At 42.5% G+C, this 12,713-nt stretch overlaps 1 protein-coding gene across 1 annotated transcript in view; it reads right to left on the reverse strand.

The window, feature by feature from the left end:
* Positions 1 to 1,904: 1,904 nt before the first annotated feature.
* The window catches only part of GARS1 (glycyl-tRNA synthetase 1), a 42,656-nt gene continuing 31,847 nt past the window's right edge, over positions 1,905 to 12,713 (reverse strand). The window contains 5 exon segments of the mRNA XM_047762968.1: positions 1,905 to 2,333; positions 3,659 to 3,849; positions 4,466 to 4,559; positions 7,280 to 7,389; positions 8,974 to 9,059. Of these exon segments, the coding sequence (XP_047618924.1) occupies positions 2,208 to 2,333; positions 3,659 to 3,849; positions 4,466 to 4,559; positions 7,280 to 7,389; positions 8,974 to 9,059 (607 nt within the window). The 3' untranslated portion in view covers positions 1,905 to 2,207.

Here is a 12,713-nt window from a genome sequence, read left to right on the forward strand (position 1 = left end):
CATGTTATGTACATTCCATGGAAACCAGTTAGAATCTGACCCTCGCCCACCCCTGTTTTTGGGGAGAGTGAAGAACAGGAGTAACTTCTCTAAGAGGCACTGCCAGTCTTTCAGCTCTTGGGCAAGGCCCCAGTTTGATACGCACAAGTTGGTAAATAATAAAGAGCCTTCCCGGAGTTCCCGTTGTGGCACAGTGGTTAATGAATCCCACTAGGATCCATGAGGTTGTGGGTTTGGTCCCTGGCCTTGCTCAGTGGGTTAAGGATCCAGCGTTGCTGTGGCCCTGGTGTAGGCCGGTGGTTACAGCTCCGATTAGACCCCTAGCCTGGGAACCTCCACATGCCACGGGAGCAGCCCTAGAAAAGACAAAAAGACAAAAAAAAAAAAAAGAAAGAAAAACCAAAAAAAAAAAATAAAGAACCTTCCGGAGCATCAAGCAGAAAAACCCTGGCTTTAGATACACATTGGGCTTCAACAGAAGAGGCGTGTGTGTGCAATTCTCGTGTGTAAAGAGCCTCTCCGTTTAGAAGACAGCTCACTTGCTTGTGCTTAGAATCAAGCATACATGACACAGACAGAACCAGAGCCCTCTGCTACTGAGCCGTCTTCCCCCTCAGGTCATCCATCAGGTCATAGAGACAGAGGGTGTTTTCTCAGGAGAAATCATGCATTGCACCTAGAGGAACAGAAAGGCAGGGCTTGCGGAACTGATGTCAGCATCCAGATGATGACAAATGTATTTGCCAATGAAAAGCAAAGAAAGCCTTGGTTAATCCCTCGATGCTCCGAAGGAGGTAAACCCCACTATGTATTTAATGCCTCTTTTCCTTTAAGGAGCTCGCAACGGTGTCTGAGGCGGTGGCGACTGTTTCAGTGCGGAGGTGCCCACTGTAAAAGGAAGTAAATAAAAGGGAAGAGAGACAACTGCCTCCCACCCCACCCCAGCCCCAACGTGAGCAGGCGAGAATACACGCCCAGAGCTGAGGGATCTGAGGGGAAAGGTATCCCCAGAAAACGAAAACTCAGTTTATTTAAAATCTAGGTCCTTCTAAAAGTTAATAATTAGAACTTTAAAAAGCACCAGGCAGAAGAGAAATGAGCTTCAGTGAAAGGCGTTCTCCCCCAAGAGATTTGTTCAAAGTCTTTTTACTGACTGCCTACTATTTACAGTAGGGGCATCATCAGAGATGAGACAAAGATGGCAGAAGTCCGGACACTCTTCAGCCACTCTCCACACCCAAGACGAAGGAGGACATTCTGGAGATCGCCTCTCCGCTCCCCTGTGAGGAAGGTGGGATGCCAGACAAGTCTTAACTGCAAACAGAGTTCAAAGTCACACATCCTTCAATTGTTTCCTAACCAATAAACGAATGTGCTCTGAGGGTCTATACAAAAATGTCACAGAAGTCAAGCCCCTCAAACCCTGAGCCCAAACTATTAAGGTAGAATCAAGACACTGGTGGATGAGAAGTGCCTAGTGAGACAAGGCAAGTACAGGGACGCCTGAGCATTAAAATGCAAGGTTTCTGCCGATGCGCCCCCTGCTGGCGACTCTGAAGAGCAGAGACCTACCTCCGTCAGCAGGACGTTGGGGTTAGCAGCCTGCACCCCCACTGCAGCCGCTTCCTCCTCCACGACTCCTGCCACCTCATCCCCACCTCAGCTCTTCTCAGAAGCCCATCCACCTACTGTTTGGCTCAATGCATCACTTCCTCAGAAAAAGAGAAAGAACAAAAAAGGCAAATCTGTGCAGACAGAATGTAGGCAAGGGGTTGCTTGCGGCCGGGTTGACATGTGCCTGAGATTTCTGTTTGGCGTGATGAAAATGCTCTAAAGTTGGATGGTGGTGACAGTTGCATAACTCGGTAAATATACTAAACATCAAATTGTACACTTAAAACAGGTGAATTTTACGGTTTTATGAGTAAGGTTAATTTTTAAACATATTAATTGCGTTTAACATAAAGCCATGAGGGTATAAACAAAGGGAGGAGAAACAGCTTTGCTGAAAACGCCGAACCACGAGCAACTGGACTACAGGTTTGTTTGGAATTCCTTCAACTTTAATTGTGGAAGTAAGATCAGGCAGCCACTGAGGATGAAACGCAGTCACCGGGAGGAATTGCGATGCTGCTTTTTTGTAAAGTGGACATGGTAAGAGTTACTCTTTTATTAGCGAAAATGGCCAGAAGTTGCCAAAAATGTCCTCATTCTTCGATTGTCTCTTTTTTCCCAGTTTCTTGACCTTCAAAGAGAGGATATCTGGCCTCTACATCGGCCCACGTGATGCTGCCATTGGCCAGGTCGCGGACCACGCTGGGCAGTTCGGAGACCTGGGGTAAAAGCAAAGAGAAGTCCCAGAGTCAACCAACTTGATCAGACTGTCACAATGAGGCTTCGCCCTGAACTCGGGACACTACACAGAGAGCCAGGTCAGTGTCTCCACAATGACAGGATCTCTCTACAAACTGGTCCCTACAGTAGGTTTCCTGTGACTCCCACTGAAGCCTCTTTACCGAAGCACCCTCACCTCCTTCCCAGGCCTGGGTTCACGCTCTTCCTCCAGCCCAGAAAGCCTGCCAGCTCTTGGATAACTGGCTTCTCCAGCAGAGCCTTCCCTAGTTACTCCGCATCTCCAAGCCCCATGGACTTAGTTCATGTGTGAAATTTCACTCTCAGACCAGGGGTCAGTCAAGTCACATGAACAAAGGGAGCTGGGAAACTGGAGAGCCCCTGGTAAGGGGGCCAGCTGCTCCCCAGCCAGAACCGAGCCTTGGCTGCCGCACAGGAGGGGTTCTCAAATTTGAGTGACCCTTGGAATCATCTAGAGGGCTTGCTGAAGCAGTTCTGCCTGCTCTCTCTCCTTCCACAGCTCCCCCCGCCCCCCCGCTTCTGATTTAGTAGCTGTGGGGTGAAGATTTCACTTTTCTAACAAGCTCTCAGGTGATGCAGACGCTGCTGGTCCAGGGACCACCCTTGGAGAATCCCTGCCGATGGAGACATGGGTGCAGAGCAGCCATGGTTTTGTAAACAGACGAGCCAGAAATCTGTGACTTCTGAAGTAGACTATGAACTCTTTTAGAAAAAAGCAGTTTTTCACTTGTTTTCCCTAGTGCTAACTCTCTGTGAGAAGCAGAGCATATGACAGGCACTCTAAATAAAAATCTATTCAAAATAAATTAGTCGGCGACTATCAATTAAAGTGACCACTCTCCTCTCCCTCCTGTACTTTTCCCATCTCCATTATTCCTTTCCCGTTAAGTCAACTACTGAAACATTATTCACTGTTTTGAACAGATTAACATGAAAACCTTTATACGTACACATGCATACACTTAAAGACAAAACTGTCAAAGCCCTCCAAAGCCAACTAATACAATTATGGCAACCACCACTTGGGACTGTATTTCTCTTATCCAAACAAACAAATAGCTATAAAAGCAAACTGTCAGAGAATGAGTTCAGAGTGATCCAAATTCATGAATATTTTTATAATTAAACCGAGGGGATTTAGGAGTCTGTGTTCTGTCTGATACAAATTTATGAGCAAAATTAAAAAGAAAAAAAAAGGGAAGGGAGCATAAACACAACAGCCTCTTCAAATCAGAAGGGAACCATACACATTTCTAAATGAAACATGCAAACAGGAGGCAGCCACCTCTGCTCTTATCTGCCGCATGGAGTCTCGGTCCCGCAGGGTTGCCGTGTGAGGGGTCTTGTTCACCGTATCGAAGTCAATGGTGATGCCAAAAGCCACGCCGATCTCATCAGTCCTGGCATAGCGTCTTCCGATAGACCCAGAGGAATCGTCTACTTTGTGAGACACACCGTGCCTGGTCAAGGCTTCCGCTATCCAGAGTAAATAGTTAGAGAAATTACAATGGAGAAAGGGCTGATGTCACCTCAATGTCATGCGAGCTCAGGAAACTTACAAAAGGGGTGAACCCCAAAGTGCAATAAGCTGCAGGAGCAAGAGAGAAACTTCCCAAAGTTTATCTCCCTGCTGGTGCCCAACCCCTCACTCACACCTACGTCTTGTTCGGCCTCGAGTGAGTATCAGACCAAGAGCCAAGGCCAGGAGGCTTGTGTGACGCCGAGCAGCTCCCTGACCTCTTCCCACTCCCCGGCTCTGAACTCTGGGCTGCACCAGATGACCCCTAGGATCCCTTTCCAGGCCGTGGCTCCAATGGCTGTAGATCTACTAGGGCTGTCACCCTCCACCAGGACCGAGAGAAGCAAGGATGCTTTAAATCTAACTCTTGGGTCCTACCTGGACTCACTCAAAGGCTAGGAGGAAACAATTTGAGCAAACATCCTCTCTCTCTCTCTCAGAAATAAGAGCTGAGGCTAAAACCATTTAGATGTATTCTTTTTGAATATATATTTTTATTGAAAAAGAGACACTTCTAAAATTCAGGACCACTTGACAGGTTCCCAGGGAGATTACCCAACTGGATCTACTCACATAATTCCTTGACAAATGGCATGAACTCCTGGTTCTGGCTCAGTGGAAGGACGGAACATTTGAATGGAGCTACGACGGCAGGGAAACTGAAGAACTAGACGGTTCAACGAGAAAGAAATCCAAACACGTTAGTATATAAACATCCAAACATTAATATCCAAACTTCACTATCAGAAGACCAGACAATATGGTATGAAAAGCAATGTGACCAAACAGAGAAAGCAGGATAACCAGAACGAGAATCAGAAGAGAGATCTGGTTTTCAACTCTGAATTTGGACCACCTCAGGGAATCCGACCTCTCTGGACTTCAGTTTCTCCATCTAAAAAGCAGGTCTCTTCCATCTGCTCTGCTTACTTGGCAGGTCTATTATAAACAGGTTAAATGATGTGGAAGCCCTGTGAAAGTTACCATCCGAGATGGGAATTTTTGGTATTACATAGAAGCCTCACTTCTTTCTACGGCGATTCCTAAAAAACCTGCCCCCGAATCATCGAGTAAGTGGTAGTGTCCAAAGACAAACTCCTGTTCTGTCCCGTAAGAGTCAGCACGGCTGAAGGATCACTGAGGCTCAGTGACTAAGTAAAACAAAAGTTTAATAGCTCACAAAGGCATGTCCAAAAGAAAGAGTAGAAAACAAAAGTGCTCTATATACAGGCAATGAAAAGTACAGCCCTCCTAAACTGCTCCTAAAACAGCTTTCTAGTTATTCAGAAATCAGAGAAAGCGAAGGTATTCTGTGGAAGGCAAACCAGTCTATTTTTTGGGTTGGAAATGAGGGATAAAGATAGTTCTTTAATAATATTGTACAGGAGTTCCCATGTGGCACAGCGGAAACAAACCCAACTAGGAACCATGAGGTTGTGGGATGGATCCCTGGCCTTGCTCAGTGGGTTGAGGATCCAGGGTTGCCATGAGCTGTGGTGTAGAACGCAGACACGGCTTGGATCTGGTGTTGCTGTGGCTGTGGCTGTAGCCGGCAGCTATAGTTCCGATTCAACCCCTAGCCTGGGAACCTCCAATGCTACGGGTGCAGCTCTAAAAAAGACAAAAAGACAAAAGACAAAAAATAATAATGTTGTACAAAAGGTTCAACTGAAGGCAACATGGGACTCAATGAAAAGGTCCCGTAAAAATAATGAATGACATGGGTTCCAGGTTCGCCCCCAAAGCCTAATTAACCTTAAATACCAAGCCATGGAGAATATCCCACAGTAAGTAAGTAAACCATAGACTCCACCAACATGGTGTCTGAATCACGGAACACCCCAAATTCCACCCCTCTCCTTCTCTTTGTGACACTCCATTTAATGTGGGAGAGACGCAGGGACCTGCCTTTGTAGAAAAATAATTTTTTGTTATCTCACTGGCAATGATTTTATATCAAATTTATAGAAAGACGGATCAAGGGACTATGTGTTAATAATTTAGAAACGCTTTTGGCGTTCTCGCAGCCTAATCAGATTTCTCTTCATGATTAGAATCTATGCAATTCATAAAATACTGTAACTAATTTATTCTTGCTTAGCTCTTATGAAATTTCTATTAAAACTCTAGCTATGTCGATACTGTTAGATTCAAAGGAATAGCTAAAGGACCTTTTTAAAAACCTTTTTATTAGAAAAATAAGCAGAAAAGGCTTGAAGGAAATTTGACATCTGAAAAGAACGCATCCTCCAGTTAAGACGACATCATTCCTCAGGAAGAACCATGCTCTGATGTTTGCATGTCTGCGGTCTGGCTCAGGTTCTTACTATCTGCTAACGAATGAAAAGCTGCTCCTTAAATGTCAGGAAATGAAGATGTGACTTCAGGGCAGAGAATAAAAGAGTGGCTTTATTAGCTACCTATTACCAAGAACATGGCGGCTTTTCTAAAATGCTTGTGCCAGGAACTCATCAGTTCATCCTTTAAGATTAAATGCCCTAGGAAAAGCCCCAGAGCTGATGTCCCATTCTGCACACACTCAACTTTAGCTGGTCATGCACGTAAAGAATGCTTCTTTGCTCTGTCAGGCTTCTTTCAGCCTCTCCTCTCTAGCCATTCTTCTTCTGAGTGAGCTTCCTGGAAACCTGAAGCTATAAATTAAAGGAGTCTGATTTCCACAGGCAGAGGCAAGGTAAGAGAGGTGAAGTAAGGCAGAAGAGAAGAGACAGGTGGGAGGTGTGGAGCAGGGATTCAAAAGCATCAGAGCCAAAAAGAAAACTTGAGCGAGTGGACGAAGACTTAGAAACCTTAATCCCTAGCAGTGCTTGAATGCTAGGAAAGGCTACTCCCTCACACACCTCTGCTCAGTTTATCATCTGCCAATCTCCCACACTGGAACCGCCTGGGGCTCTTATGAGGCAAATCCTAAAACCAGATCCCTGCGTCTCTGACCTAGTGAATCAGTATCTCTGGAACAGAACCAAGGAATTTTACATCTTTACTCCAAAAAACCTCCAGACAACCTTATGCAGTTTGAAAAGGTTCCCTCTAATGCTTTACCGATGTACAAATACAGATTTTTGGTTTGGCCAAATTCTATGAACTATCGCCCCCCTCAATTTTCTGAAAAAGCGAGTATATCCAGAAAGTATCATTCCTGCCACTGAGACAACACAGACAATTTCCCCAAAGTAACATGTTCTATCTCAGAACTCAGGTGCAACTAAAACAATGGCATCTAGGATAACTTACGCACCCCGAAGCGCCAAGGAGATAAAGCGCTTTGCTTTGTAAACAATTAAACAAAGGTGTTAACATTACCGCAAATGACCACTAGTTGTTCCCGCAGTAAATGACAGTGTGAGCACCCTGTATGCGACAGCTCACCGTTCTCTGTTCATCTCCCTCGCGGACGTGGAATGTATGTTCAAATACCGTGTACATGATCCTGCCCAGGCCAAAGGAGGGCTCGATGACACTCGGGACAACTTCTTCAACTGCAAGAGACACAGAAACCCAGGAACACTCTCTCAAACCCCGTCTCATGCATCTCGGGGCCTCCCTAAACAATTCGTATTGGCCTTAAAAATAACCCCATTCTAAATGGCTGGTGGCTGATTCTGTACCTCAGGACAAAGAAATCAGAACATTCCCCAAAACTATTTGCTGGTAGGAAACACGATGCCTTTAAAGAGAAAACAGGAGCGAAAATTTTTTTTACCACATTTAATTCTTTGTTTCTATAGCATAAAAATGAAACAAGATACCAGCATATCCTGCCCCAGTTGGTAAGCTAGGAACAGCAGCAGCTACACTCGATCACCTGCAGAAAGCATTTAAAACGTCTAGAGCTTCTGTAAGACTCTGCTAGAATTAGACATCTGCTGCCACGGCTGGCAAAATTAACAAGAATAACTCCTACATACGACAAGTATAATGTGATTTGTGTTTTACGTTTTATTTTGCGATCTTGATGAGAACTCCTTCCGGGAGCCACATTACTGCCATTGCATTTCCAAGGTTCTGGGGTCAGAAGAGTTTTGCTCGGGACCAGCACTCATTCAAAGACGTGCCACGGGCCCCAGAGCTTTTCCCCTAAGCCTTACCCGTGGTAAGTAAACACAGGAATTGTTATCATCATTACCTCTTATTAAAAGGAAGCACTGCTGAGCACTGCTCAAGTCTAAGACACCTGACCCTAACTTTGGAGAACTTAGGTTTCAGAGGAAATGAGATAACTGGAACCCAAACCCCATATACATAGAAGAATAGAGAAGTTTCTTGGGTCTGTGATAATGAGGGAGAATAACATTTTAGAACAATAATCTAGGCATTTTCTGTGCATCCTTTCGTGGCATCTGAGTGATGGTGAAATGCAGCTCTGAGCCAGCTGCCAGGATGGAGGCTTAAAACTCTAGAGCATGAAGAAGGAGCCCCGAGTCCTGCTCTGCAGCTCACCACAGCCTGGTCACGACGAGGCTGGCCAAAAACAAATGGAAACGGAGGCTGCTCTCGCCACGGGCAGCAGCAACTCAAGTACCCACTGCTCTCAGTTTCCAGGCCCTTCAGTTCAGCCACAGGAACCACCAGCCCACTTCCAATACTCTCCAAAATACCCATTGCCCCACCCAGAGAATTTGTTCTCCAAAAAAATAACCATCTCCTTGGATTTTAAAAAAAGCATGAAAGATCACTAATCTAAATGACTTCTATGTTAATTTGCCAAAAAAGATAGAAGGGTGAGCTCTTTCTTTTGCTTAAGAAACAAAAGGACTTTTCCTTAAAGAAAAAAACAAAAGATGTTTTTAATCAAAGAGATATTCTTCTCATGTACCTTAGGTCATAGGAAATTTAACGGAAGCGTTACAAATTATTCTTCAGTAAGAGTACAATGATTTTTTTTTTTAAAGCCCAAGAGAATACCTTACACATATTCATTAATTTTAGGTTTGTGGCGTTAAGGGTTTATTTTTCTTCAAATTTTCTATAAAATGGTTATGCTATAAAACTTAAAAAAAAAAAAAAACACCTTCAAGGAGTAATGATTTTTGTTTGTTTCTTAATTATTTTTACAAATGTACCATGTAGTGTTTTCTGGAATCTCTTCACATTGACCATGTCTTTTGTTAATTGAAATGTTTTCCCTTCAGTCTCAATGGTAAATTCCCTACAAAGAAACAAAAGACATCATATGTTAGTGAAATACGGATCCCCATGCCTTAATTTAAAGGAGTTTTACAGATTGCTAAGCTGTTTTTCATTTTAAGAGTAATACAATTTGGTCAACTCTCCAGATATAACAGCTATAGTCAAATTTAAATTACTTCATGAGGAATATCAAATTATTATTCTAACAACAGCATCAAACAGTATTCTGGGAGGCACCCAAAAATGTGGCTAGTTTCATAAAATTTCACAAATGACTTAATGACCAAATTCCTTTGGGTTTGAGATCAAGGTAAAATTAAAAACAATTTTTTAAAAATTCAGTTTTAGGAGTTCCCACTGCAGCACAACAGGATCAGCAGCGTCTCTGCAGCATCAGGAAGCAGATTCAATCACCAGCCAGGCACAGTTGGGTTAAAGGATCCAGCGTTGCCGCAGCTGGACCAAAGCCCACAACTGTGGCTCAGATCTGATCCCTGGCCCAGGAACTCCATATGAAGCAGGGAGGCCCCCCCCCCGCCACCAAAAAAGATTCAGTTTTAGAATAATTACAATAAAATCTGTCAGAAACAGGCCTTCTGGTAGAAAGATTCTCACTATTGTTCCAACAAATGTAAAAATGACCAGTTTGTCATCTTACAGAAAAAAAATGTTAAACTCCCACATGAAACTGTTTCCAAAACAAACTCTGACGCTCACGTTGATGGAGATCACCTTAAAAGAAGTTTAATGATTCTGCTTGATATTTCAGCATAAAATACTCTCTCTCCAAGATCACTGGCTGCCATGTTCACAGCCTGAGCCACGCCCATTCCACTTCAGGTCATGAGAATTCACTTTTCTAAAGTGCTTCATGTAATACCCGTATCTCAGCTTACAAGGTATGTCACACTTATGAAGGTTAATTTGGATGTGTCTTATCTCCCAAGCAGCTCAGTTGGGAAGAGAGAGCCCTCAAGTGGGGGAGTCCTTGAAGCTTTATGGCTGGTCCATGGTATAGTGCATTTTGCTAGTTTCTAGCAGTGATAATCTCATGTATCATATGAAAGGTTTTCATTGATTTCCTCCATTTTTACTCCTCTGAAGTCTGTGCATGTGTGCATTAAAACTCTATTATGTAAACAACATCATATGTCCTCTGCGAGCACAGTCTAAGTGCAGAGCAGGTGAGAGCTATAAAAAGCTGAAATTAGCAAGGAGACAGCCATTATTTGAGAATGTATTTTTAAAAACCCCACAACTCTCGTTTATAGATAATGATATCTGACTAGAAATCTATGACAGTATCAATGGGATGTGATGTTATTTCAGCATAAATAGACATGAATTCTGGGAGACGAGAAATGTTTTAAAACTTTCCTACTGAAATGGATAATTATATTTTCAACTTAAAAGCATTCATCTTATGATAGTTTGGTGTTTTTTTTTTTTTTTTTTTGGTCTTTTTAGGGCAGCACCCACAGTATATGGAAGTTCCCTGGCTAGGGGTCGAATCGGAGCTATAGCTGCCAGCCTACACCACAGCCACAACGACGCAGGATCCAAGCCGAGTCTGCGAGCTACACCACAGCTCACAGCAACAACGGATTCCCAACCCACTGAGCAAGGCCAGGGGCCAAACCGAGTCCTCATGGATACCAGTCGGGTTTGTTACCGCTGAGCCACGACAGGAACTCCTATGAGAGTTTTTTTGACAAATACACATACATATAATCTTTCACTCAGCCTAAGGTCTATGACAGGGGTTTGGCAAACTTTCCGCATAGGGCCAGTTATGAAATACTTCAGAATTTGTAGGCCATATGCAAATCTCATGTGTTTTGTTTTTATAAACTACACTTTGAAAATGGAAACATCATGTCTAGCTGGAGAGGGGTATAAAAGTAACATAAAAGATGTTTCAAATGCACTTAAAACGTACACTCTCTGGCTATTAGGTATTCTGTAAATGGCAATTAAGTTGACTAATAATGTTTGTATCTTCAAATTCCTATTGTTTTTTTTCTTCCTACTTGCTCCACCAATCACTGACAAGGGGTGTAGAAATCTCCAATTGTAACTGTGGATGTGTTCACTTCCCCTTGCAGTTCTGTCATGTATTTTGAGCTTGTTTTAGTTACATACAAAGTTAAAAATGATATGCTCTCTTGATAAATAAACGGATACCTTTATCTTTATGAAATGCAAATTTGTCCCCGGGAATTTTCCTTGTTCTGAAGTTTACTTTGTCTGATATTAATATAGCTACACCACCTTTTTGATTAGTGTTTGCATGGGAAATAATTTTTGATTCTTGAACTTGTGTACAGGCAGACCCTGTTTTATTGTGTTTGCTTAACTGGGCTTTACAGATGCTGATTTTTTTTTTTGCAATTGAAGGTGTGTGGCAACACAGCATTAAGTCTATCAGTGCTATTTTTCCAACAGCATTTGCTCATCTCGTATCTCGGAGTCACATTTTGGTAATTCTTGCAATATTTCAAACTTTTTCATCATTATTTAACTTCTTAGCAATAAGGTATTTTCAATTAAGGTATGAACACATCTTTTTAAAGATACAATGCTACTGCACACTTGATAGAGTATGGTATAGTGTAAACAAACCTTTACATGCACTGGAAAACCGAAAAAAATTTGTGTGACTGGCTTTATTGCAATATTCACTTTATTGCAGTGTTTGGAACCAGACCCACAGTACCTCTGAGGTCTGCTTGTATTACAATACAGTTTACTGTAAACAGCATTTAACTGGGTCTTGATTTTTCTCTAACCAGTCTGACAAGTAAAGGATCTTAATTTCGGTGTTTAGATAATTACATTTAATGTAACTATCAATATTATTGAGTTGAAATCTATCATTTCACAAGTTATTTTCTATCTGTCGCATCCATTCTTTGCTTTTCCTCCTTGCCTGTCTTTTTTTGGAGTATTTTTTATTATTCTATTTTATCTCTCTTACCGGTTTAAGAGAGATAAACCCCTTTGGTTTCGGTGGGGTTTTTTCCCCCAGGTAATTGCCGTAGAGTTTTAGTCCTTTTTTACCTTCTAGTCTATGTCCACGTTGTAATGTAACACTTCATGCAGGACACCTATTCTCACATATTCCCAATGCTTTGTCCCATCCGTACGGTTACTGATGGTAAACATTTTACTTCCATGCATTGCACATTTCATAACACACTGTTATCATTTTTTTCTTTAAACGCCCCATTATATTTTAAAGAATTAAGAGATGTCACGTTAAAGAAATTAAACGTTACTTGAGAGCTTCCGCGCCTGCCTGCTTGCATCTCTTACAAGCGTCCTATCTTAAAAAACCTATTGCCTTTCAAAAAAAAAGAAAGAAAATGTCACTCGTATTCATCCACATATTTTATCATTTTTAGAGCTCTTAGTTTCTTTGGGTGGATCTAAATTTCCATACTTCTGCCTGGAGAACTTCCTTTAACATTTCTTGCAATGTAGGGTCTGCTGGCAATGTAGCCTCTGAGCATTTTGTCTGAAAACATTTTCTCTTCATTTTTGAAAGATCTATTTGCTGGGTGCAGGACTTTTGTCTGTTAGCACTTTAAAAGACTGCATTCTATGGTACTGTGGCTATGTACACACTATTTCACTTGAGATATGGCCTCTAGATGCTCCATTTGCATTTTTT

This window comes from Phacochoerus africanus, chromosome 16, assembly GCF_016906955.1.
Source record: "Phacochoerus africanus isolate WHEZ1 chromosome 16, ROS_Pafr_v1, whole genome shotgun sequence".
NCBI lineage: Eukaryota > Metazoa > Chordata > Mammalia > Artiodactyla > Suidae > Phacochoerus > Phacochoerus africanus.